General features: G+C 37.5%; 2 protein-coding genes across 11 annotated transcripts; one reads left to right on the forward strand and one right to left on the reverse strand.

Annotated features, from left to right (window-relative positions):
• The first annotated feature begins 1,800 nt into the window (after positions 1-1,800).
• On the forward strand, positions 1,801-14,747 carry LOC109243667. Of its 2 annotated transcripts, none has more exons than XM_019410630.1 (5): positions 1,801-2,203; positions 3,914-4,014; positions 4,221-4,334; positions 14,403-14,486; positions 14,563-14,747. In XM_019410630.1, exons 1-5 carry the CDS (start codon positions 1,942-1,944, stop codon positions 14,617-14,619), a joined length of 618 nt encoding a protein of 205 aa, XP_019266175.1. In that variant the 5' UTR covers positions 1,801-1,941; the 3' UTR covers positions 14,620-14,747. The 2 variants fall into 2 exon arrangements, with proteins under 2 accessions (XP_019266175.1, XP_019266174.1); XM_019410629.1 differs by having other exon boundaries at positions 1,813-2,203; positions 3,911-4,014.
• An 861-nt stretch (positions 14,748-15,608) lies between these two features.
• On the reverse strand, positions 15,609-25,099 carry LOC109243668 (squamosa promoter-binding-like protein 2). Of its 9 annotated transcripts, none has more exons than XM_019410636.1 (6): positions 24,993-25,099; positions 24,136-24,246; positions 23,239-24,042; positions 22,870-23,006; positions 21,961-22,206; positions 15,609-16,405 (listed from the first exon to the last, which is right to left on the reverse strand). In XM_019410636.1, the coding sequence occupies exons 3-6, from the start codon at positions 23,904-23,906 to the stop codon at positions 16,089-16,091; spliced, it is 1,368 nt and encodes a 455-aa protein (XP_019266181.1). In that variant the 5' UTR covers positions 23,907-24,042; positions 24,136-24,246; positions 24,993-25,099; the 3' UTR covers positions 15,609-16,088. The 9 variants fall into 9 exon arrangements, with proteins under 9 accessions (XP_019266181.1, XP_019266184.1, XP_019266183.1 ...); XM_019410639.1 differs by having other exon boundaries at positions 24,136-24,243; positions 24,993-25,098; XM_019410638.1 differs by lacking the exon at positions 24,993-25,099 and adding an exon at positions 24,898-24,986 and having other exon boundaries at positions 24,136-24,243.
• Positions 25,100-27,149: the final 2,050 nt, after the last annotated feature.

Here is a 27,149-nt window from a genome sequence, read left to right on the forward strand (position 1 = left end):
CCTTTACAATGTGAAGGTCTCCTTTATATAATAAGAGACCTTCCTCGAAAGAATCAAAAAGTTACAAAGACAGGTAACGTCTCCCTAGTGAAGACACTGAGTCCTAAACGATGTCGCTTTTGTCCCCACGTCCGAGTCGTACCCGCTACGCTAATCGGCGTACACTCACTGGGCGTACCCACTGGCGTAGAGATGCTGACGGTCAAATTTGACCCTATACAGTAGCGAAGTGTGGTATTTGTGCAGAAAAATGAGTAAAAACTTACCCGCACCGGGTGTTTACACCAAGCCACTAAATAAATGACACTTATCACCTTATTTAGCTTTAACTAATGGTCTTTAATCATAGTTAACTTTCATTTGTTTTGCACATAATCCTAAATAATAATGTTAAAATAATACTAATTACTTAATATTCTAGCTATTTCTGTTAAAATCTTAATGACTCGTTAAATAAATTTAAAAGAATGAACCGCCATAGAAAGCAAATGAAGTACTTATAAAATAGTAGGGCACCCACATCTCATTCTTTCTTCATACATCAAAGAAAATATATTTTGCTGAGGTGAGACCATTGCTATTGCATTAATCAAATAAATTTTTTGTGAATGTATTATAATAATCACAATCTTTATTGGTTTTTCCAAAGCCTTGTAAAATTTAGTAATGTTTTACAATTTTTAGTTATTTCTCGACCCTCCTCCTCTATATAAGTAACTCCTTATACTTCCCCTTCTTCCCATACTAACTTTCAAAATTACTCTTTTGATCTTTAATGGAGAAATAAAAGTACGAAACACAAGATGCAGAATGCTAGAATGCTAGAAAATAATAACTTTAGTTATTCTGGATCTCTACCTATTTAAATTTTTTGTTTATTAAAACTAAAACATCTAATAGACTTAAAACTCCTAATAAACTTTTGTTTATCTCTCATGGTTAATTTAACTAGATTTGGTGTAAAAACTTACCCGCGCCGAGTGTTTACACCAAGCCACTAAATAAATGACACTTGCCACCTTATTTAGCTTTAACTAATGGTCTTTAATCATAGTTAACTCTCATTTGTTTTGCACATAATCCTAAATAATAATGTCAAAATAATACTAATTACTTAATATTCTAGCTTTTTCTGTTAAAATCTTAACTCGTTAAATAAATTGAAAAGAATGAACCGCCGTAGAAAGCAAATGAAGTACTTATAAAATAGTAGGGCACCCAAATCTCCTTCTTTCTTCATACATCAAAGAAAATTTATTTTGATGAGGTGAGATCATTGCTATTGCATTAATCAAATAAATTTTTTGTCAATGTATTATAATAATCACAATCTTTATTGGTTTTTCCAAAGCCTTATAAAATTTAGTAATGTTTCACAATTTTTAGTTATTTCTCGACACTCCTCCTCTATATAAGTAACTCCTTATACTTCCCCTTCTTCCCGTACTAACTTTTAAAATTACTCTTTTGATCTTTGATGGAGAAATAAAAGTACGAAACACAAGATGAAGAATGCTAGAAAATGATAACGTTAGTTATTCCGATTCTCTACCTATTTAAATTTTTTGTTTATTAAAATTAAAACATCTAATAGACTTAAAACTCCTAATAAACTTTTGTTTATTTCTATTGGTTAACTTAACTAGATTTGGTGTTGCGGGTAAGTTTTTACCGTGTAACCATTGTAAAAATATAATATATATATTGTATGTTATATATAAAAATTATATAATTTTATAGTATAATTTTTTTTGGCTAAATAATTTCTGGCAGGCTAAAGGTGATGATACCCTATTTTGTGCATATCACCGTGGTTCGGGTGGACGTGGCCCAAGCAAAAGCTGCTAAACTCTAAAAATCAGGGGCAAAACCGTACACTCAACAGTTACCGCAACTCATTTCTGTGCATAATAGCTCTGATATTAGAAGGATCATCAAACAATGGCGTGCAGGAGTGTGTTCAGAACAGTATTCTTAAAGGAACCCTGTATTCCGACCTCTTTTCCCGTTGTATTGTTTTCTATCCACAAATCCTTCTCCATACCCGTTTTGTGCTGTGGCTGTAAACTCATTTACGCCCGAACTTATCGCTTCCCGCGAAGAAGTCAGCTTCTCAATTGCTCCAATAACGAAAACCCATCTTCCTCTCAAGATGATCTCGAACAAGGTCCTCCTCAAGAAGTTATCCTTAAGGCCATTTCAGGTCCATAACCATTATATTTTGTTCAACTAAATAATTTCCTTATTTTTTTTTTGCCATAATCTGTTTGAGCTTGATTCTGAGTTTTTATTTATTTATTTATTTATTTCTCGGGGTCTCCTGAAGTAGTTATTTGCTTAGATCGTACTATAACTTGCAAATATATAAAATAACAAAGCTTGCTAACATGCAACAATAACAACAAAAGCCTGTGTAATACCTCAAAGTGGGGTCTGGGGTAGTGGCGGAGGTAGGATTTCGATAAGAGGTTCAAAAAAGAAAAAGTTAAAAAAGTGGCAGAGGCAGGATTTTCGATAAGGGGTTCAAAAAAGAAAAAAGTAAAAGAGATTGTGGCTAGCGGGATTGAACTAGTGACCTTACAAAGGTTTTGAACCTCTTTGACCACTGAGCTATGCTTTTCAATTGTGTCAAGGGGATTCGAAATATGATATATAGAGTTACAAAACAGATTATGCCTTATATGCACAGTGTAATTTTCGGGCGAAGGTGGTTCGACCCTCTTCCGCCCCCTAAATCCGCCCCTGGTCTGAGGAAGGTAGAGTATACAGAGCCTTACCCTATCTTGAGAAGGTATAGAGGTTGTTTTTGATAGATTCTCAGCACAAGTAAAGATGAAAAGATGAAAAGAAGCAGAAACAATAAGCAGTAACAACAATAAGACAAAAGAATAATACCCGAAGCAAAAGAAACAGCATATAGTGAATGAAAAACTGCGAGTAAGGAAAAACAAAAATACAAGACTAATACTAAAGCTATGTTAATGAAATGGAGACACGCACGACTACCTATTAACCTTCTACCCTAATTCTCGACCTCCACACCCTCCTATCAAGTGTCACGTCCTCGGTGAGCTGTGCCATGTCCTGCCTAATCACCTCTCCCTAATACTTATTAGGCCTATCTCTAGCTCTCCTTCCAGTTTCGAGTGTCTTCTTGGATAGTTATAGCGGCCCATATGCGCGAGATGTACCTTATGGGGGGGGGGGGGGACATAGTCCTTTCAGGTAGTGGGGACAACCTCTCACACCTCCTCACTGGGGTTATCTATGCTTCTCCTCTTCACATGACTGTATCATCTCAGCCTCGTTTCCTGCATATTGTCCTCCACGGAGGTCACTCCCATCTTGTCCCGAATATCTTCATTCCTAATCTTATCTTTTCTGGTATGCCCACAAATCCATTTCAGTGTCCGAAAACTTGCTAACATGATGTATGAATATATTTCTTTTTGCTATGGTTATTTAGTTACTGGGTTTAAATGGAGCTTCATGAACAGTGAGATTCATATAGTCGACCCCAAGTGCTTGGGATTGAGGCATAATGTTGTTATACTTATTTAGCTACTGGAATCTCTTAACCCCAAACTCCCTTTCTCTTTCTTTTATGCGTTGGAATTTCACTTTACCACCTAAAGTTTTTTTTAAGAAGATTGATTGTGCAGAAAAATGTGTACACCGTAGAGTTACTTAATGGTGGGAAGGATTAAAACTTAGTAGAGAATATGAACCTATATCTTGAGCTAGTCTGTTTCTCAATTGCTTAAGATAATATTTTTCTAGTTTCTTTAGAGGTGCCTAGCAGGGTATTGAAGTTCTTTTCAGTATTTAAACCTATTTGTTTTTCTCTTTCTTCTTTCTTTTAATTATATGAGCAACTTTTTCACAATTCTAACCGTTGAGGGTATTCCAGAAGTGTCCAAGACAGAAGGGCGAGTTGGACAAACTACTAATGTTGTCATTGGGGGCACAGTGCATAATGATTCAACTAATGAGTGGCTTGCTCTTGATAAGAAGGTGCAAATTCCTGGATTCGTCACCAATTTTTATTTTTCGTAACATAAAACAATGTAGAAGTTTAGACAATGGTTTAAAGTTGAAGCTTTGAAGATAATGTCAAATGCTTCATATTTGTAGAAATGATAAATAACTTGATAACCATTAGAAGATTCAGAATAGAAGGTTTGCATCTAACATCTGTTATAATGCTCTTTTACTTAAAGGTGAATTCTTACCCCACTGAAAGAGGCTTTACAGCTATTGGTACTGGAGGTGATGATTTTGTGCATTCTATGGTTGTTGCTGTAGAGTCAGTGATACAACAGCCTGTTCCCGAGGTAAGGGGAATTAGATAATATACTCAACTCAGTGTGCCTCTATTTAAAATTTAGTGACTATAGTGGCAGCTCAAATTTAAGCATGAGGTTTCAAAATTTTGGAGGAGTACATGCCAAGTCTTTTTGGGATTAGTTCGATCTATGCTATTTGTTTTTGGCCATTCTATGTACAAATTTGCGTATTAGGGAGGATTATTGTCTTTTATGCTAGAGATGTTAAACTATTGGCCGTGCTTGACCTCTATATGATATTGGGCTGAAGATGAATCAAGTTATGAACCAACTACAATTGTGTGAATGAATAGCAGCTTTTCTTTGTTCTTGGGAAAGATAATGCTCAGAATGTATATAACTTTCTGTGATGAGGAAACGGGAGGGTTCTTGGGTTGTGCTTCAGATTGAGCTATTCTATGCTGCTCAGCTGCAATTCTCCTTACAATGAAGTATTATATATTGCCCAACTGTTTCAGCTGTTCATGAGTGATCGAGATTTGAATTTGAAAACATGACATTTACAGTACAATAAATAGGAAAAGTATATTTCCCTTAGACTTAGCTAGATCATATGAAAATGTAGAGAAGCTTCTGAAAGAGTTGTTGCTTACTCTGAAATATGACTATTCCTTGTATTACCTGGAGGTTTAAGTAAAAAATGTGTGCTTCAAAGAATTACAGTGTCATAAATTTTTGCTTATCCCCCAAAAAAAGAAAAATTTAGGATCTATACTACTGACATTCAGATCAAGTGCTTTCAGTTAAGATTGAAAAAAGCCACTCCTTGGCTTTTACTGAGCTTCCTTATTGCTTCCTGAACTAAGGTGGCTTAATTTAACCTCCATTCTTGAATATGTTAACTAAGGGAAATTATGACGGTCAGTAATAGATTTGTGCTTTAGTGTATTTACTGTAGATGAAAATCACACTATGAGGTTCAAACACAAAAATTTGAAGAAACAAGAATAGAAAGAACCATGAAATTTTATGAGCTTTTGACTTTAGCGAATAGCTCAAGATGACCCACCATCTCCCATTAAACTTGAAAAGTGAAGTGATCTGCATTCCTATCTGAGTGTGATTTTGAAGAGTCAAGGGGACAGTGGAATTACTGTAATGTTTTTAAGTCAGAGTGGTGTATGAACCATCTTTGTCTTGACTTCAAATTCATAGCTATGTGGTATGAATCATGTCACGACCCAAATCTGGATCTAGGTTATGACAGGACACCTAATGAACAACTACCCATTAGGTGAACCCTCTAAGCTAAAGCATGCTCGTAACGTTGAAAAGAGAATGGGAGAATACTACTGTCTCATAGTAGATAAAGATAGCAAAAAACAAAGTACAAGTATCAAAACAAACCATACAGCCCAAATCCAACTAAGTTATGGAGCACTAGAATCTGAGGATAACTAATGCGAGACGCAACTCCAAAACAAAGGAAATAATAAAAATCTGATAATAGATGAAGCAGCCTCCACGAGCTAGTGGTGGCTCACCTCAACTTAAATGGCTGATGAAGAGTTGGAATCACTGCTCCCGGCTGGAACCTGTGCACACGCAGTAACTGTGAGTCTAAAAGACCCAGCAAGATCATCAACTCGCTCTCCCAGCTTACCCCTGTGGCGAGACTGGAAGTCGCTGGTAGTGCATGAATATATCAATGCAAAGCAATACAAGTATAGAAATGATATACAAGTAAAGAAACTGAATAAGAGATCCTGAATACAACTAATGAAAGTAGACATAATGCTGCTACATGCTGAAGCACTGTTGAAGCTCCTCTGGCTTCTGTGGAGCTATGAGTACGCTCACTCAAGCTCCACCCATCTATGGGGCCATGAGTATGCTAAAGTATCATGAAAATGTATACTCATGCTAGGACCCCTCTCTGTCTAAGATAGAAACTTCAAAACTAGCTAAGCAGGTTCATGCTCACCCACGCACAAGAACAAGGTAGTTTTAATACAAGCAACAGATATAACATGCTTTTAAGAAAAAGCAAGCAAACTAAGAATTTAAGTCTCAGATGCCTAAAAAAATGGGAACTTCCCCTTTACTTGAATCTCCAAAACTCACTCAAAAGATCTCTGTTTACCTCAATCTATTCAAAATCATGAATAATGGGTCCAAATTAGTCCAGAACAACTATTCTCATAATTTTAGGAAGTTCTGAAGTCAAAATCAACTTTTGGTCAACTCCAAGATCGATCTTTGATCAACTAGTCAAATCTCGAAACAAAATTCATAACCTAGTTACCCATAAGCTAAGGAATCCAAATCCCTTATCAAAATTCAAATTTGATGTTATTTGCATGGTCAAATCATCATTTTATCATTTATAGGTGTAGGTCTAAAATATCGAATTTTAGCCTTTGAATCTCATGATTTAACGATTCAAATTGGGTATAATGTCAAGATTAGTGTAGGGAAATCATACCTCAATCGTAGCTTAAAACTCCATTTCGAATCCTATGTATTAGCTCAAAATCCTAAAACTTGCCCATAATGGCTGCTGAAGATACCAACTTTTTATAGGCTACAGGAATACAAATTGTGATCCCGACCCCTGAGCCACGCAATCGTGATTTATAGAAGGTTAGATCTTTGCGATCAAGTCACATACCGTCTGATGAAACATATGGAGGCCATGTTTTTTTACAACAATGGAGGCTTATTTGGCTCATGAAGGTGCCAATGGATTTGGAGAATTAGGCCACGAATTTAAAATGCTTAAACTAATTAGCCTTGGTCCAATTGAGGCCCAAGAATTTCAAGAAATTGAAGAAGTCCAAGAATCCATTCAAGATTAAGATTTCTTTTCCTTAAAGATTGGGATTTCTTGTTTCTTGTTTCCTAGTAATTTAATTTTTGTTTTTGTAGGATTATATTTGTAGTTCTAGTCAAACTAGGATTGTTAGTTGGTATCCCATTCCTGCTAGAATTCTTTTTCCTCTTTTAGTTAGGATAGGTTTTCTTAGCCTTATTCTTATTCTAGTTTAATTAGGATTAGTTTTCTTAAACCTTATCAATTTTACTCATTGTAAGGCTTATTTAAAGGGCTTAATATGCTGAAAATAGTCATTGGTGATTAGTTTTTTTGAGCATTAGCTTCAAAAGCGTGATTGATTTTTTATTTCATTCTTCTTCCTTTATTCAACGCATCTTGCAATCGTGTGGGATTGAAAAACGAGTGGGTAGGGTCTCTTTCATCTTACATTCTTCTCACGTGAGTTTGATGCTTTCGCTAGTTTTGTGAAAAACTTTAGCGGGATGCTTTTGTTTTTCTCTCTTATTTGTGTTTGAGAGGTGCAAAACCTCGAAAGTACATCACCGTCGCAGTCGCGTGGAAGACTTGAACGGAGGTTGACCAAGCTGACCCCAACTTTTTGCATTTGTGGACCAACTCCATGCGGTCACGATGACCTAGCCCTCCAAAGCATCACGATTGTGTCGCTTCTCTCTGCGTTTGTGCAAGAGAAAACCATAGAAAAATCCGTAACACGCAATGTTGCTCCAAGTGTGACGAAACATCCCCGAGCCTCTCGGGTCCCAATCCAAACTTACCCACAAGTCCAAAAACATCCTATGAATTTATAGGAAGTCTAAATCATGCAACGACACATCAATACTCAAAAATAGGGGTTGGGTTGATACAGATCAGTCCCCTCCTTTGGTGTAGAGAAAGAAAATGAGATACAACAGTTTTAGTTGCTATAGTTGGGTCTGTGAGACACAAGGGTAGAGAAGGCTTTAGCTGAAAGATCAAGTTAAGGAAAGAGAGATGCAACTGCAAAACCTATCAAAAAAGAGGCAATTGTAGCCTACATTTGGAATACAACAGGACCAGGACAGAGGGGAGAGGTACTAAAGAAGAGCCTAAGATGGGTATCTTGAGCCTTGAGCTTGAGCAGGTGGAACAGATCTAGACTTCTGTGAATAAGATATGCTTCTTCTAAATGCCTTTTGATCTAAATTTTGGTCAACTCCAACATTGACTAAGACTAAAAGCACTATCAGCAGTCCCCTCCTCTCCCACTTCTACCTCCCATCTCTAACTAATATTTTACCCTAATAAAAAGGGTCGTAAAAGCGAGGATCGAGTTTTTCATTATTTTCTTAGCCAAAGAACGTAGTTTGTAGAGCCAAAGTTTGAGATACACCATTTCTCCAACCTCAATATTCACTTCCCTGCGATATCGATCAACTTGATTCTTCGTTCTTTGGTGTGCTTGTACTAGATGATTTTTGAGTTTAGCTAAGATTAAATTTCTAGTACGAATTCTTCCACTGCAAAATGTCATCCATGTGGAAAATTGATGGTGAATCCCTCTCGTACAATACTTTAAAGGGTGTCATGCCCGCAGATCTGTTAAGGATGTATTAGACTAATATTCAGACCAAGTTAGCCAACGGAACCATTGCATATGATTTTCTCTGCCATACAATGAAGACATGCCTCCAAACTCGTATTCACCACTTGCCCATCGGTCTTCAGATGGTATCCGGAGCTATAGCATGATGTAGTTCCTGCCATTTTAAACAATTCCCTCCAAAACTAGCTAATGAACGCCCGGTTATGATTAGACACAATAGGTTTAGGAAAACCGTGCAATTTAATCACTTCCTTAGTGAAAATAACAGACGTTTTTAGCATTAAAAGGGTGAGAAAGTGGGATAAAGTGTGCATACTTAGTAAGACGCTTACCACAACCAATATAATATCAAACTTATGGGATCTAGGAAGGCTAGTAATGAAATCCATACTTACATCCTCTCACACATGCTGAGGTATGGGTAAAGGTTGAAGTAATTCGACTGGACTCAAAGTTTGAGAGTTATTCTTTTGTCAAATTTCTCACTTGGCAACGAAGTCTTGCACATTCCTCTTCATTACCTTCTCAGTAAATATTCTCGGACAACCTCTTATATATGTGAAGATACCTCGAATGCCTCCTGTTGGAGAAGAATGAAGCTCTTTCAACCACCCTGGTATTCTGGATGATCCTTTGGGCAAAACGAAGCGTCCCTTGAACAGTAGACATCAAATGACGTATTTGTCGTCTTCTTGTTGTTTAATAACTAACTTTTGCAAAACAGAAGCCAGTTTGCTGTCTTTTTGTACTTTTTGATCCAATTCCTCGTTGTCTTCGTACTTCAAAACAGAAAAGGCATATAACTCTACAAATTCCATGCACAACGCGTCATGCACTCTGTTTTCAGCACCTAGTTTTACTTGATCTCAAGCTTATAACCCATGAATTTAGAAATCCATTTCGGCTAATTCCAGCGTTTTGTATAGCGAGAGGCGACAAAAAGCGACGAGCGCTTTCTTGACTGAGGCGAGAAGCGAAGCACTTGCCTTTTTGAAGTGAAGCGCCATTTAATACAAAAAATAAAATATCAAATTTGCATATATAAATAACCAAAAACTCAAATTTGCATATAATTAAGTTAATATGCAATTAATTGTATACTAAAACTGGAAAAATGCAGGTAAAACAAAAAAACTGAGCAATAAAAGGTGCGAATCAATTGAGCAAAAAACTCTAGAAACAACCGGAAATCATTTGCAAAAAGCCGGAAATCATCTGCTGCCAGAAAAAGAAGAAAAAAGAAGAAAATAGAAGAAGAACAAGGAAAAAGAACAGAAGAAAAGAGCACTTTGCTGCCGGAGATTCTGCCGGAAAATTGAGACAGCCGGAAAAAGAAAAGAAAAGAAAGAAGAAAGAAGAAGAAAAGAGAAGAACAAGAAGAACACTACCTGGTGTTTGCTGTGTTTGTGGGTGAAGAGGAAACCAAACCCTAACCTGCGTTTGCTACGCGAATAGAAGACGAAACTCTGTTTTTTGCTTTGAAGTCACTGAGCCTCATTTTAACTTCTTTTTTTCCAGAAAACATCGCAATAGGTCGCCTCTCGCCTCTTAGCGCTTCTCGCCTTTCGGGGAAAGGCAGAAGCGCGCTCCTTTTCTAAAACGCAACACAACAGAAAAAAATAGCGACACAGCCTCGCTTCGCATCGCCACTCGCTATTAGCGACATAGCGCTCGGTATTTACAACACTGGCTGATTCTCATCCATAACTCGTTGTTCTAGCAAAAATTAAAGGGCTTTTTGGTTAGTTTTAATGATGGAATGATGACCCACCAAGTAGTGATTCAATATTTTGACAGCTAACACAATGGGCATTAGTTCCCGTTCATATACCGAGTATTGTCTTGCTCTAGAAGAAAGCATTCTACTGAAATACATAGTAGCTTTACCTTTTTGCATTAGAACTGGACCAACAACAAATCCTGAAGCAATAGCTTCAATTACAAAAGGTTGAGAAAAGTCCGGCAACGCTAAGACGCGTACTTGAGTCATAGCCAACTTCAATTCAATGCCTCAAATGCTTGTTGAGCTCGTTCTCCCTGCAAAACAACATCATTCTTTACTAAATCTGTTAATGAGGAAGCAATCTTACCATAGTCTTTGACAATCGGTAGTACCTGGTGCGAGTCCCAAAAATCCCTGCAAGGACTTGATATATCTAGGAACTGGCCTAGACATCATACTCTCATTCTTAGAGGGATCTGCTTGCACTCCTTTAGAGGAGATGATATGTCCAAATATTCAAGTTTACGCTGCCTAAAACATGCACTTGATTACTAGCTGGCTCTGTTTGAGATAAAGCAACCTTCAAATGTTCAAGATGAGAAGCATAGTCTCTTCTGTAATTCAAAATATCATCAAAGAATACTAAAATAAATTTCCGCAAATGATCCTGAAAATATCATTCATGAATGACTGAAAAATCGAGGGTGGATTGAGAAAGAATAGGCATCTCATTGAGACTGCCCGCACACTTCTCATGAGTCTCATGTTCCGTTATGTTTTTGGGGCAATGCAGTTCTCACAGTTTGTTATTTGATTAATCGAATGCCTTGATCTCCCATTCAGAATCAAATTCTGTATACAGTATTGTTTTCGCAGTAACCCTTATACTCTCTTTCACCTCGTATTTTTGGGAGCACATGTTTTGCTCTAAATTTAGCCCCCAACAAAGATAAGTTAGCTCCTCGTGCTCTCAAGTATCTCTTCCTTGGTTATTCTCGTGTTCAAAAGGGATATCGTTGCTACTAAACTGATCTTCGTAGGTACCTTATGTTAGCTGATGTCACATTTTTCGAGTCTAGAGCCTACTTTACCGCTGCTGACCACCTTGATATATTTGAGGTCTTACTTATACCGACTTTTGAGGAGATTACTACAGCTCCGCCGACACCCTCAGCTACAGAAGTCTTACCTATACCAACCGTTGAGGAATCTAGTGTTGCTTCTCCTAGATCCCTAACCACAGGAACACCATTCTTGACTTATCATCGTTGTTCCCGCCCAGCATCAGGCCTAGCTGATCCACGTTTTGCACCTGACCCTGCTCCTATAGCGGACTTGTCTCCTCCTAGTTCACCGATTGCACTTCGGAAAGGTATGCGGTCCACACTTAGTTCTAATCCACATTATGTAGGTTTAAGTTATCATCGTCTATCATCACCCCATTATTTGTTTGTGTTATCTTTGTCGTCCATTTTCATGCCTAAGTCTACAGGTGAATCATTTCTCATCCAGGATGGCGATAGGCTATGACTGACGAGATGTCTGCTTTACATACTAGTGGTACTTGGGAGCTTGTTCCTCTTCCTTTAGGTAAATCTACTGTTGGTTGTCGTTGGGTGCAATCAAAGTTGGTCTAGATGGCCAGGTTGATTGACTAAAGGCTTGTCTTGTTTCAAAAGGATATACTCAGATATTTGGGCTCGATTGTAGTGATACTTTCTCTCCCGTGACTAAAATAGCATCAGTCCGCCTTTTTCTATCCTTGGCTGTTGTTCGCGATTGGCCTCTCTATCAGTTAGACATTAAGAATATTTTTCTTCATGGTGACCTTAAGGATGAAGTTTATACGGAGCAACCACCTGCTTTGTTGCTTAGAGGGAGTCTAGTGGCTTTGTATGTTGGTTGCGCCGGTCCTTCTATGTTCTAAAGCAGTCTATTCGTGCCTGGTTTGGTAAGTTAAGCACAGTTATTCAGGAGTTTGGCATGACTCATAGTGAAGCTGATCACTCTGTGTTTATCGGCATTCTGCTTCAGATCTTTGTATTTATATTGTGGTTTATGTTGACGATATTGTTATTATTGCTAATGATCAAGGATGGTATTACTAAGTTGAAGCAACATCTCTTTCAACACTTTCAAACTAAGGATCTGGGCAGATTATAGTATTTTCTAGGCATTGAGGTCGCTTAGTCTAGCTCAGGTATTGTGATCTCACAACGGAAGTATGCCTTGGACATTCTTGAGGAGACAAAAATGACAGGTTGTAGACCTGTTGACACTCCTATGCATCCGAATTCTAAACTTCTGTCAGGACATGAGGAGCCGCTTAGTGATCCTGCAAGATATAAGCTGCTGGTTAGTAAATTAAATTACCTCACAAGTGAGTGACATTTTCTTTCCCTTGAGTGTTGTGAGTCAGTTTGTATTCTCCATGTGATAGTCATTGAGATGCAGTAATCCGCATTTTTTGGTATATAAAATCAACTTTGGGCAAAGAATTATTGTTTGAGGATCGAGACCACGAGCAAATCGTTGGATATTTAGATGCTGATTAGGCAGGACTACCTTCTGATGGATATTGTGTTTTAGTAGGAGGTAATTTGGTATCTTGGAAGAGCAAAATATAGAATGTGGGTGCTCGGTATAGTGTAGAAGCACAATCTCGGGTAATGGCTATGACAACATGTGAGCTAGTTTGGATTAAACAGTTGCTCAAGGAGTTGAAATTTGGTGAGATCAGCAAGATGGAAATTGTGCGTGATAATCAAGCCGCCTTTCATATTGCATCAAATCCGGTGTTCTATGAGAGAACTAAACACATTGAGATTGAATGTCACTTCGTCAGAGAAAAGATACTCTCACGAGATAATGTTACAAAGTTTGGGAAGTCGAATGATCATATTTTCACCAAGTCCTTCACTGGTCCTCATATTAGTTACATCTATGCACCAGCTTGAGGGGGAGTGTTAGATAGTTATGAAAATAATATGTAATTAGTCCTAGTCCCACATATAATAGGAATAGGATATGTATTGTACTCCCTCCGTTTCATATTAAATGAGGTACTTTCCTTTTTAGTCTGTTCCAGAATAAATGACACATTTCTAAATTTGGAAATAATTCAACTTTAAACTCTTCATTTTACCCTTTTTGCCCTTAATGAGAAGCTTTTATAGCCACACAAATGGCATGGCCCCACAAACCTTTTACCCCTTAATCTTTTAAGACCACAACTTTCATAAGTCTTCTTCTTTTTTGTTAAACTTCGTGCCGAGTCAAACTACCTCAAACAATATGAAACGGAGGAAATATGAATAAGGCTCATTATATTATAATTGAACAGGTCAATAACATATTTTTCTCCCATGCTTTCCCGCAATTAATACAAAGCATTGGTTTTCATAGTCCTCCGATCTTTGATTAAACAGTAAAGGTATTTCAGCATGGGACGTTTGGTCGATGCTCATCACATTCAGATCATGCTTTGAATCTAGTTTGATTTTAAGCAGATAAAAGCAGAGGAGCCGACCCATAACCCACCGAGCTTCAAAACTGTAAATAGCGAATTTCTCGGTTATTAAAAAGATACATCAGTTTAAATCCTCATTGTTTCATGTCCTAATCTTTGGGCAAAAGTTGTCTTCTTATGTCTCTATTTGTAACAGAAATGTCAGTGCTTCACATACAGAGGTAGGCATTACAAAGGGAATGTGTGTTTTCTCAGCACAACAGTAGTTAACTATATGGACTGCAATAAATAATTTACTGCCCAGAATACCTTAGGTTGGTATAACAACCTGCTCTAGATTGTGTATGTGTCAATCTTTATGTCTCTGAGCCTCTTTCCTATGGTGCTAGTAGGAGAACGTAATTATAACAATACACATTGTGTGAGAATGTGAAGTGGATTGAACCTTAATGTGTGTGACAAAGGGGAAATGGATTATCCAAGGTATTTCTGCTTCTATGCAGGGCCAGGTGAGGCAGAAGCTATCTTCAGGGGGAAAATATGTATCAGTAAATATCGGACCCATTCAAGTTGTTTCTAGTGAGCAGGTATTATTATCCTTAGTACCTTAAATTTGTGAATCATAATCCATATTCCATTGTATGACTTGTCGCCCTCATCCAGGTTCAAGCTGTATACAAGGCCATGAAGAGAGATGTCAGGATGAAATACTTTCTGTAAACTACTTTTTTGTATAGAATGGAAGAGAGTATATCGTTCATACTGTAATTTAACTTTCCTTTTCTTATATATCCATTAAACTAAACATTCTTTTAGTTAATCATTCAACACGTCTATCCTTAAATGAAGCAGAATCTTTCATTTTCAAAGTAATGTGGTTTTACTCATTAGTGAATAGTCACCCTTGCGCTCGGAGTATCCTTCGTTTTTGCTCCTACATAGCAGCTGTGTTACTCACTTCGTGCGAAAGTTAAAGATTTGTGAGCGGAAAACAGCTTTTTACTTGAGATACACATAAAAACCAAGTTTTCAATAATTCACTTGGAACTTCATCATATCTTCTTTACCAAATTAGTATTTGTCACGTCAGCATTGGTGGGGGATTAGTCTCGTTGCAAACAAGATTAGGGGTGTACGAAATTGCCTATAAAATTAGAGTATGTAACTGGTTTTTGGGGACAAGTAATGAGGATAATTCATGTATTTTTTTCTTTTAATCTTTACTGGATGAGACCTGGATAGACAAGACATTCGACCTCGCCAGGCTTGAACCTCTGACATGCACCTCGCACTAATAACATGTGCCTTTTGAACCACTAGGAAGTAAGCGTAGTAATACCAACATACACCACGTTTTACTATATCTGAAAAGTAGAAGAAGGAATAAATTTGACACTTTCTGTCGAAGTCTAAAATCTTTCTCAATGATAAAAATAAATCAATAAACTAAAAAATTGTGAGTTTTAGTTGATCCAGTTGTAACCTTTAATGTAACATTTATCACAAGATGAAAACAGGATTATTTTAATTCCTTTGAGTAGCTGAAATATTTTAAGGGTAAGTTTTATAGTCTAGCGGTACCCGTGAAAGTCTTTGAACAATAAGTATGAGTTCAATTCTCACTATTCCTTCCTCTTTTTCATTTCTTGATCCCCTATGTAGATCTACGGAAAGAAAATCATAAGCTTAGGGACAAACATCCACTAGCATAGAGAAATGAAGACTACTGATTACTTAATGCCAATACATCTACACAAAAAGAAGGTAAAACCAGATTCAACCGAATCCTACATCCACAATTCAGAACGATTTTAGATAAATCTGACTGTCTGGCATTTTTAGATACCAGACATCAAATCTGTGTGGTAACATCATGTCAAAGTGCAGAAACAAGAAAACATTCCAACTCTTCGAAACTCCTGTTGTTGATTTAAGTTTTTTCTTGTCAAAGATTTTACTGCACATTTTCAATCAAAAGTTTTTTTCCCAAGATTGGGATGTTCAATGTCCGGAGGAACTCCATGTACATATGTTCTGCCACTTTAGAATGACAGAGTGCTTCCAATACCCTACTTATGAACCATCTGGTTAGGTCCCAGTTTAACAACTGCTGAAACGGAGATGCAAAGCCAGCAAAAACTGAAATCCAATCCTGACGTTGAGGGGTTCGTTGAATAGTATCCCCTGTGTCAGTTCAATCCATTGAAATAGAAGTTGACAAATGGATCTTTGGAAAGCTGAAAGCTACCACCACTATGACCATTAGCAACCAAAGCATGGATGCCTGGATTGAGTAGATATTGCTCAGCCTGCCAGTGTTCAGTGGACCCAAGTGGTGAATTCTCAGGAATAGCCTGCTCTGTTATGCTGATCTGGTTTACATGTGTAGGGTGGCCAATTGAAGTAGATTCAGGCTCGGATGAAGATTTATTTGACAGAAGAGAGAGAGCACGAGGTAATTCTGGTGCCGCGCCCATATTGGGAGAGAACATGTCCTCCTTCACACCTGATAGAAAAACCAAAGAGTTTAGATTAATAATCAAACAATCACAATAATAATATACTTTTCAAATAAAAGTAATGACATACTGTGTATTCTTAAACAATTTGGTGAATCTAATTATATGGCATTTCCAGTTACTTCCGTCAACATGTGTGAAATTAAGAGAACTCTTAGAAAACTGATTAAAGACTGCTTCCCCTCAAACTTTATAGCATCTTTCACGATTCAGGGTGACAAGCATAGCATTCTCTACATTCTTCTCTCTTAATTTCTCCTTGGAAGCCTTCCACAAACACAATTTGGCTAATCATGAAAGAAAACAAACTAAATTGGATTCAAACAAGTGATTCCTATTATACCTACAAGGGGCAGAAACTTCTTCTGCTACCAGCAGCCTTATAATAAGTTTACATGTTATATAAACTAAATGTTTTTATACCATCTACGAGAGGAAAACCAACAATTCACTTACATCTTCTTTACTCTGATCAGAAACCTATCAATGCTGGAGGCAAATTGCGTAGGAAATCAAACACACAAGCATCTCCCATCACGCATCTTTTTCGTGAAGAAGAATGAAACTTCTTGTATTTCAGTATGTTTTAATATCCAATAAGCACTAGTATTTACACAAAGGTTCCTATGGCTAATTTAGGAAAGAAAATCAATTATAGTTATTACACAAATCAATTAGAATAAAATCTCCTAGAATAGAATCGAATCTCCTAAAATTAAGTTTCTACAATCAAGCTAGTCAACATAATCAAATCTCCTAAAATTAAGTTTGCTACATTCAAGCTAGTCAACATAAAGCCTAACTCAAATTTTGTCCCAGCATTTCTCTGGCTTGCCCAAGAGTTCTCAATCAGATCCAAGAAGAAAACTATGTTCTACTTCTTAATGTACTCCATTTCTAGCCGCCTGCACATGGTTTCCACGGCCGATGAAAGAAAATATACATTCTAAGAGTACGTGATGGAGTCTTTACATTCCATCAAATGAGAAGTGTCAGCACAAGATAACCTTTCTTTGCTAGTGGTATTCAGACAACTTGTCCACACCTCGACTAATCCACAGAGCACATGCAACTCTCCACCAACACATGCAATCAATAACTTTGTCCACCAAAGTTTAGACAAATGGGACAAATTCACCTAGTATGCCTCTGTTGGATTTGTACCGTGGTCTCTATAGCCAAAATTGTCACTCTAGCTGACTAACTCTTTGACTGTCGGGCTACCCTCTTTGGGTGTACCAGCACTAGATACCATGTACATTCAAATAAACTTGACAAGTTTACTTAAGCTATAAAGTAAAGAAGTAAACCTTTGCAACCCCTAATTTTTGACATGCTTAGTGCATATTACTTATATAACACATGCTACTAAACACTTCACTTCGTTTCAACATTGCTTTTAATCGTAGCGTGAGGGAACCAACTTAACCATTCTCACCTATGTTGCTTAGACCTTTCAAAATCCCGGCTACACCTGTGTCGATCCGACATGATTTGGGCATGGGTGCGGGATCCACACCAGAGTAAAACTGAATCGAGATGCAAAGGAATCTACATTCCCTATCTCATATTCTCTATCCCCTAAATTAACCTAATTAGATTCATTTTTTTGGTGCAGATTTCTTGACTTCTCGCCAGGAGGGGTTTTTTGGTACTAAATTCACCAAGTCTCTTAATTCTTAATCAATGAGTTAGGCTAAAATACCAAAAAATAGGAGCAAAAGCTTGACTTAATCTGGACTTGTTTGGCTTTGTGCCTAGACAACTCGCATTTCGTAAAAATAAAAAAGAGCATGGCTCAATGTACCTTGGGTGCTTTGACTACATCTTTGATCATGAAATAAAGATTGATTGGATATTCAATTTTAGCTCAATAACTTTAATTAATCGAAATATATAATTATATGTGTCGTACTACATTTATTGGCCATATTCCAACACTTGTATCCACACTCCGAACCATATCCCAGAATCCTAAAATTTAAGTGATGAAGAATCCCACCTCTAAATCCGCACCCATACTGGATATCCGCACCCGAGTTTGAAACTTATTATCTCACCCTCTTTCAGTTGTGAACCTTGAGGTGGTACTAGGAGGGAACAGGTTTATGTTTTCACCTAAATCTATTAATTTTCCTAGATACTGTGTGTAAGAAGAGAGAAAATAATTAATGATCCACAACCACTACAAACTCTTATTAGTTTTTGATACATCCAAGTTAGGTGTTACGAACCAGTAGATCACCCACCAACAAACTGGTTAAGACTGTCTATATTCAGCTTCAACCATTATTTTTAGGTCTCAGAAATAAAACAACTTGGCTAATTTGCAATTGAACATATCCTATGAACTTGAACCCTCGTGAGCCTAGCATTAGGCATTTGAAAGGATAGACAACCCCAAATCAGATAACACCAATCATTTCTACCATTTGCAAAACCAATCTTTGTACTCAAACAGACAAGGCCTATTTTTTTTATTTTTTTTTTAATAATAGCCCCAACAAACAAGAGTTTCCTATGGCATAAAAGTAAAGCTTTCAATAAGGTGCTTCTATGTCACTCATCAGATGTAGGCCAGTGTCAGAAAAGGAACACTCAGAATATGAAATTTATCCAATAGATTCACCAGGAAGGTTCAGTACTCTTGCAAGCCATGTGGTTATAATGCAAATATCAGAAGCTATACTTAGATACTAATTGCAGCCATAAAAAGCAGTGTTGATACGTCCTATCCACATAGAAATATTACCCTCTTCCATTAGTAATTATCCAATAACTTGATAGAAATCTTTAGAGAGAACTAGCAGTAATTTTTTTTTGATAAGGTAAAGATTTTGTTAATAAAGGTACCAAGATGGTATATAGGTTACATCAAGAGCAGTCAAAAACCTGCAGCAGCAGAACTTCAGTTACAAGTTTCCTAACAAATCCAAAAACTCTAAATACTGATCCACACTCTCAACTAAACGTTGTTTACACCAAAAATATAGTTTTTGCATACGATTATTTATAATTCTAGAGATGTGAATTCTCCTATTCTCAAAGCAAGCGCTGTCTTTTTCTCAAATGGTCCAGAAGATGCATAAAGGAATGGTCCTCTAAAGCTGCTTCTTACTTCTTATTATCTTCTGTCTTTGCCAGCTAAACAATAATGATTTTATGTCTGAAGGCATAGTCTAAGAAACACCACACAGATTCAAGAAAAGCTCCCAGCACTGTTTAGCAATTTTATAGTGGATAAACAGGTGGTTAATAGTTTCCAACTCTTCTTCACATAAATAGCACCTGTTACTTAGACTAAATCCTCTTTTTTGTAGATTATCTTGCGCAAGACAAGCTTCTCTGACGGCAACCCACCCAAAAACAAGCCACTTTGCTAGGTGCTCTGGTTCTCCATAGCATTTTCCAAGGCCAATTAGAATCATAAGAATCAGATTGTTTCTGGAGAAGGTTATAACAACTTTTAACAGAGTATTGCATATCACTACTTGCTGTCCATACCAATCGATCCTCCTTGTTTTGCTCTATCACTTGTGCTCAATAATTGGAGTATCTGTCCCACTTCTTCCATCTCTCAGTCATTAAATCCTCTTCTGAAGTTTAATTGCCAGCCATTTGTTGAGTAAAACTCGGCAACATATCCATCTTTGCTAATAGAGCAATTATATAGGCTTGGAAATCTGTTACTTAACCTCACACCCCCCACCCATACTTCAGTCCAGAATATGATTTTACTTCCATTTCCCAACTTCAGTCTTGTGTGCTGTTGAAATTCATTCCACAACTTACTAATATTGCTCCATATACTGCCTTTTGTAGAACTGTGAACAGTTGCATGCCTCCATGTATCCTTCTTCACATATTTGGCATCTATAAGTTTTTTCCAAGTGCTTTCCTTTCCATCATTGTATCTCCACAACCATTTATATAGTAAACTCTTATTGTGCATTCTCAAGTTTCTAACCCCCATACCTCCTCCCTTTTTAGCAGTTATTACCTTTTGCCATTTTACCAAATGTAACTTCTTTCTATCTGCATTTCCTTCCCATAAGAAGTTACTCCTCATAGTATTTAACTTCTTTTCCACACGTGCAAGTAACTGGAATAGAGACATCAAATAAGTTGGAATTCCATCCAACACACTACTAACCAAAGTAAGTCTGCCTCCCAATGACAAATATTGCTTTCTCCACGGAGTCAACTTACTGGAACATCTATCCAAAACTCCCTGCCAGATTCTTTGTTCATTTTTCTTAGCACCTAGGGGAAGTCCCAAATAAACTGTAGGTAAATTCTCCACCTTAAATCCCATTACATCTGCTAATTCCTCTATACTGTGATCTGCATTAATGCTGAACAAACTACTCTTTACTTGATTCACCTTTAATCCTGACACAACTTCAAAGGCTAAAAGAATCCCCCTTAGGTACAAAATTAGTTCTTTCTCTGCTCCACAAATCATCAAGGTATCATCTGCATAGAGGATATTTGTAATATCACAGTTAACATTACCCCTTCTTCTGATTTTGAAACCTCTGATCCAGCCCATTAGCTCTGCTCTTTTCAGCATATTACTGAGAATTTCCATTACCAACACAAAAAGATATGGAGATAAAGGATCCCCCTGTCTTATCCCCTAATAGATTTAAAGAAACCTTGAGGGTTTCCATTGATAAGAACTGAGAATCTTACTGTGGAGATGCAATAGTCAATCCAACTTATCCACTTTTCCCCAAAGTTCATTTGTCTCATGATATCTAGTAGGCATGCCCAGTTAACATGGTCATATGCCTTCTAAAGATCTAATTTGCATAACACCCCTTGTCTTTTAGTTTCTCAAAAATATTCCACACATTCATTTGCAACCATTGATTCATCAACAATCTGTCTCCCTCTTATGAATGCATTTTGATTATCTGATATCAAATTCCCTATCACCAGCTTGAGTCTTTCTGCTAGCACTTTAGCAATGATTTTGTATACAGACCCCAATAAGCTGATTGGTCTGAGATCCTTTATTTCTATTGCCTCCCTCTTTTTTGGTATCAAAGCAATGAAAGTTGCATTCAAGCTTTTAGTAAAATTTGCTTCCTGAAAGAACAAATCTACAGCATTCCACACATCACCCCTGACTATACTCCAACATTTATGAAAGAAAGGTAGATTGAAACCATCTGGACCTAGTGCCTTATCTCCTTTAAATAGCTTTATAACCCTTTCCACCTCTTCCATTGTGACAGGCCTCTGAATCCATTCTTTTTCCTCCTTTGATAGTTTATTTAAATCATCCCCAATCCACTTTGGCCTCCAATGTTCAGATTCACTAAAAGATTATTGTAGAACCCTACAATATGCTCCTTTATCAAAAGCACTAATAGCGGTAGTATCCAACACAAATGCAGTAATATCCAACACAAAAGCAGAGATCTTTCTATTAGATCAAGAAAAGAAAAGATTAATGATGGAATTTCGTGCATAATATAGGAGAACTACAAACAGACACAATTATAGGTCGGGGTTCCTTGGTCGTGAAACAAACCTTGGCTGAAGACATCGGTGGTGGTGCCCTTGGATGCATTGGTCTGTATATTAGTAGCCCCTGGAAGCTTGATTCCCCCCACAAGTGACTGCACATTAATACTGCCAGCTTTGTAAGGCTTTGAAGTTAACTCTCTTGTTATTGTGAACTTGGGAACTTCAGAGGTTCCCCAGGTAGAATCTGCAGTAGTTTTAGATTGGAGAAGGAGGCCATTGTTGAATACAAAATTCATCGATTTGCTATTATCTGTAAATGTAGAAGCACATAAAATGATACTTAGTGGCTAAGCACAAAACAAAACAATGTAAGAAGTGTCTTTCAGTTATATGATAAGGTAGAGACCTGAAAATAAAAGGTTTCAGTTAGCTCCCTACTGATACCCCAACCACAATCTCCACCACCACCACCACACCAAGAAAGGGATAATAAGACAACAGAACTTGGGAAAATGTAAGATGAGGTGAACTAAAAGTTGGATAAACCTCCACTGGCAGAGCATGTGCAAGGAAACACGATGGTATGATACTTATAGAAGACTAAGTAAAAGCATATTCCGAAGTCAGTAGAAGCATTGATAAACATAAGCAGCACATCTCATTTCACATGCAGCACCTCGTGGGCTTACTTTCCAAAAGACAATTGTCGGAGCACAAATATTCTTACAGGTATGCATTATTTAATTTACTAAAACTGATATCTGATGTCTTAAAACGTATGGAGTTATGCAAGACAATACCACAGAAATTGGTTGTTTTCCAGAAAAGTAATTTCTAATAGAAACACTGGCAATTAGCCACACATTCCTGTCCATGTTATATTATTCTTCTCCTGTAGCTCTTGCTGAAGCTTTTCATATGAATGATCATGTTATAGTTCAGAAGAAGCCCAATCTTAACATAGGCACCATACCATAAAACCATGAAGAAAGCCTAGTCGAGTTAAATTGGATAGTTTCCTGCTGTGGCTTGCGGCGGCGTGCATTGTGATCAGAAAGCCTCCTCCGACAGCTTCGCTTCTTTTCATCAAAATCAGACAAGCTATGGAACCTTCAGTGGGGAAAAAAAGGAATGGGCCATTATGATCTCAAAATTGCTTAATTACTGAGGACATATTAACTCCCCCCCCCCCCCCCCCCCCCGCCCCCCCCCCCCCCCCCCCCCCCCCCCCCCCAACACACACACCACAAAAAAAATGCCGTAGGAGCTATACATCCAGAAGAACAAGTTGTTATTAACAAACAAGATGCCCGAAGGTAGGCCCATCAAATGAGAGTTTTACCTGCTACACTGCTGACAAAAGCGCCGCTCGGCACCTCCTATGATGACTTTTGGGCATTTGGAATGACTGTGACAAACATGATGCTTTCGGTGATATTTTTTAGCTGAAGACAGATCAAGATTGCAGCCCTCAACCAGACAGCGCGGAATTAGTGCATTCTGACTAGATGATTTTTTTTTCTTTGCTGCACTAACAGATGATACAGGGATTGTGGACGAGGACGGGAGCTTAACACTGATTCCACCACTGTTGCTTTCAACTGTTCGCTTACCAAGTTCCAGACCAGTCAATGGTCCATCATAGCCTATCAAAGCCTCCATGGGTGGCGAACATCTATATAGCTCATCTCTGCACTGTTCCACATCCTTACCAAGATTCCCTTGAGAGCCATTAGAAGCTTCAAAAGTGAAGCTGGATGCTTTCAGCGTCTCGTTTGGTGAAGAGTCAGTAGAAGCTGATATTGAGCTCTTAATTGAAGAACTACGCCCCATGTCAGAGCCATAACCACCAACACTACCGCCAAACCCTGAAAGATTGAAGGATCTGCGATCAACTTCTCCCTCTTCATCAACTCCCCAATCTGTTAATTGCAGTTCTTTCGGACTTCCACAGATCTCCGAACTAAACATCATCAGGTCTCCCCAGTCCCATTTTACATTCCACTCCATATTGTAAAAAGAAACAACAACCCGGCTCCACTAAAATTTCAGCATGCACAAGAAACCGGGAAACAGATCTGCATAACCCCACAAGATATTCCTAGTCGGACAAGTACATAATTTCACCAAAAGGGCAAATACCCAGCTTCATCCGAAAATAGGGAGAACAAGAATGAAGAAGCAAAACGATAAAAGAAAAATCGAATAATTAAACACAAAGAAGAAGAAGAAACCTTACGGCGAGGCTCATCAGCCCATGATGCAACTAAGCTTGTTCACAAACTTGATGTTGTACTCCATAGCTGTAACTCACCAATTGCAAAAACCTGTCTTCTTTCTAATTGAACTTCTTTCCAGTTCAATAACCCAAAGCAAGCAGAAGCAAATTAAGACAATATATAAACAAAATACACAGTAGGAAGCACAAAGAATCAATAATCATCAACTCCATATAAAAGTGAAAACGTGATTTTAACTATGGTTGACTAAGAGAGAAAAGATATATAACTGCTCGAAAAAGACTTGTATAAAATTCAGTCAGAGACACAAATATCTGATATGGGTTACACAATGCGGTTATCTTGTGAGTATACAATTTATTAACACCACGATATCGTTTTCAGTCACTGTTTCTCAGAAACAAATAAATGTTGAATGATTAAGTTTCCATCAGCGCCTGAAAGGATAATAATGAACAATTTAGGCTGATGCTGATATAAAGCAGATTTAATTTTGTTTATTCAATGATGATGGTAGCATTCGTCACTTGATTATGAAAGCAGATTCAAAATGTGAAAGAAGTTTCTGGTGCAATTATAGATTTTGTACACAAGGGTAGTTAATCCTTAGTATGGTCCCCCATCTAGGGTTTCATTGGAATCAACACCGAAAGTAGATGAGAAACTTGTCCATGCTAATACTACTATTAATACAAATGAAATCAGACGACATCGTTTACGAGAGCAAGAAAGCGAGAAAATCAAGATAGAAAACTTCCCACCACTAAATTTGGAGAATTCTCACTTTACCAAATGAAGAAAAAAAGAGCCGATCACAGCACTGTTGTAAATTGTTTACTGTAACAGAGAGACTGACCATTTGCTGCCTTTCGCCCCTACTTTTTGCTTGTTTTCTTCCTTGCAACCACTTAAATTTAGAGGGAAAGAATGTCATCTCACATAAGTTTGGACCCTCAAGTCCGAAAAAGTCATTTACATATTCTAACTTTATAGGCTACCTTCTAACCTTTATCTTTAATAATAAATGTCTGTGATTAAACAACTCATGTACTTATTCCTAATTTGACACTTAAGAGCATGTTTTAAAAAGTTTGGCCAAACACAAATTGTTGTTCAAAAGTGTATTTCAAATGGATTATAGCATGTTTGGCCAAGCTTCTAAAATCAACTTATTTTGAGAAGTGCTTTTTTCAAAAGTACATTTAAAAAAAGTGCTTTCGGTGAGAAGCAGTTTGTGTTTGGCTAATTAATTTGAAAAGCACTTTTGAGCAATAATTAGTGTTTGGCCAAGCTTTTGAAAACTGCTTCTAAGTGTATTTTTCTCAAAAGCGCTTCTCAGAAAAGTGTTTTTGGAGAAAAGCTACTTTTTTCTACTTCTCAAAAACTGCTTCTGCTTCTCCTCAAAAGCACTTTTTTTCCTTCCAAAAGCTTGGCCAAACACCTCAATTTTGGTCAAAAGTGCTTTTGGCCAAAAAAAATACCTTTGGCCCAAAAACAAACTTGGCCAAACAGGCTATTAACCAAACACAAACGACTTTTCTCCAAAAGTACTTTTTGAAAAGTATTTTTAGAAATAAGCTGATTTTTCCAACCTGACCAAACAGGCTATTAATTTCTTAGATACGCGTGATGGCCAAAAATAGCTTAAAACTAATTTAACTCAATTTCCTATTAGACGTTATATCTAATTACACGTAATAGTTAATATTTTTTTTTTAATTTGCCTTCTCTTCTCTTATTCATTTATCTTTTCCTTTTCATTTTTTGTTTCTCTTTCTTCATTTTAACAAAACCAATGAGCCATTACCACATGCTCCGGCGGTCCTTTTCCTCCTTATTGTTTGAAACTTATAACCCGTTTGGCCAAGCTGTAAAAATCAATTTATTTTGAAAAGTGCTTTTCTCAAAAGTACTTTTGGTGAGAAGCAGTTTGTGTTTAGCTGATTAATTTGAAAAGCACTTCTGAGCAGCAATTAGTGTTTGGCCAAGCTTTAAAAAACTGCTTCTAAGTGTATTTTTCTCAAAAGTGCTTCTCAGAAAAGTGCTTTTGGAGAGAAGCTACTTTTTTCTGCTTCTCCAAAACTGCTTCTGCAAAACTGCTTCTGCTTCTCCTCAAAAGCACTTTTTTTCCTTCCAAAAGCTTGGCCAAACACCTCAATTTTTGGCCAAAATAAAGCACTTTTGGCCAAAAAGAAACTTGGTCAAACAGGCTATTAGTCATGTTTAAACAAGTGAGTCAAAATCAGCTAAAGTTGTTCCTTTTTTTCTCTCTTTTTCTCTTTTTTTTCCATCGGAATCTCCACCTCCAATCCATTTCCTCTACAAGAGTCATCTATCTCAACAAGCTCTATTTTACAACTCAATTTTTGTCTTTTTAATCTCTTGGATTTGATGGAAACATTAATTTTTTAAAAAAATTGCATCAAGAATTGAGATTGAGAGAATTTTTTTTATTTGGTCGGAAAGCTTGGGTTCAAGTTGAGTAGGACTAAGACTGAATACCTGGAGTGTAAGTTCAGTGGCGTGATGGAAAAAACAGACGTGGAAGTGAGGCTCGACTCACAAGTCATCCCCAAGAGAGAAAATTTTAAGTACCTAGGGTCAATTATCCAAGGAAATGGGGAGATCAACGAACATGTCACGCACTGTATTGGGGTGGGGTGGATGATATGGAGGTTAGCTTCTGGAGTCTTATGTGACAAGAATGTGTCAACGAAACTTAAAGGTAAGTTCGATAGAATGGTGGTTAGACCAGCCATGTTGCATGGGGCTGAGTGTTGGTCAGTGAAGAATGCACATATCCAGAAGATGAAAGTAGCCGAAATAATAAGGATGTCGAGGTGGATGTACGGGCACACGAGGTTGGATAAAATTAGGAATGAAGATATTCGGGAGAAGGTGGGCGTTGCTCCCATGGACAATAAGATGCGGGAAGCGAGTTAGATGGTTCGGGTACGTGAGAAGGAGAATCCTAGATGCCCCAGTTAGGAGGTGTGAGCGGTTGCCTTTGGCA

Source organism: Nicotiana attenuata, unplaced genomic scaffold, assembly GCF_001879085.1.
Source record: "Nicotiana attenuata strain UT unplaced genomic scaffold, NIATTr2, whole genome shotgun sequence".
NCBI lineage: Eukaryota > Viridiplantae > Streptophyta > Magnoliopsida > Solanales > Solanaceae > Nicotiana > Nicotiana attenuata.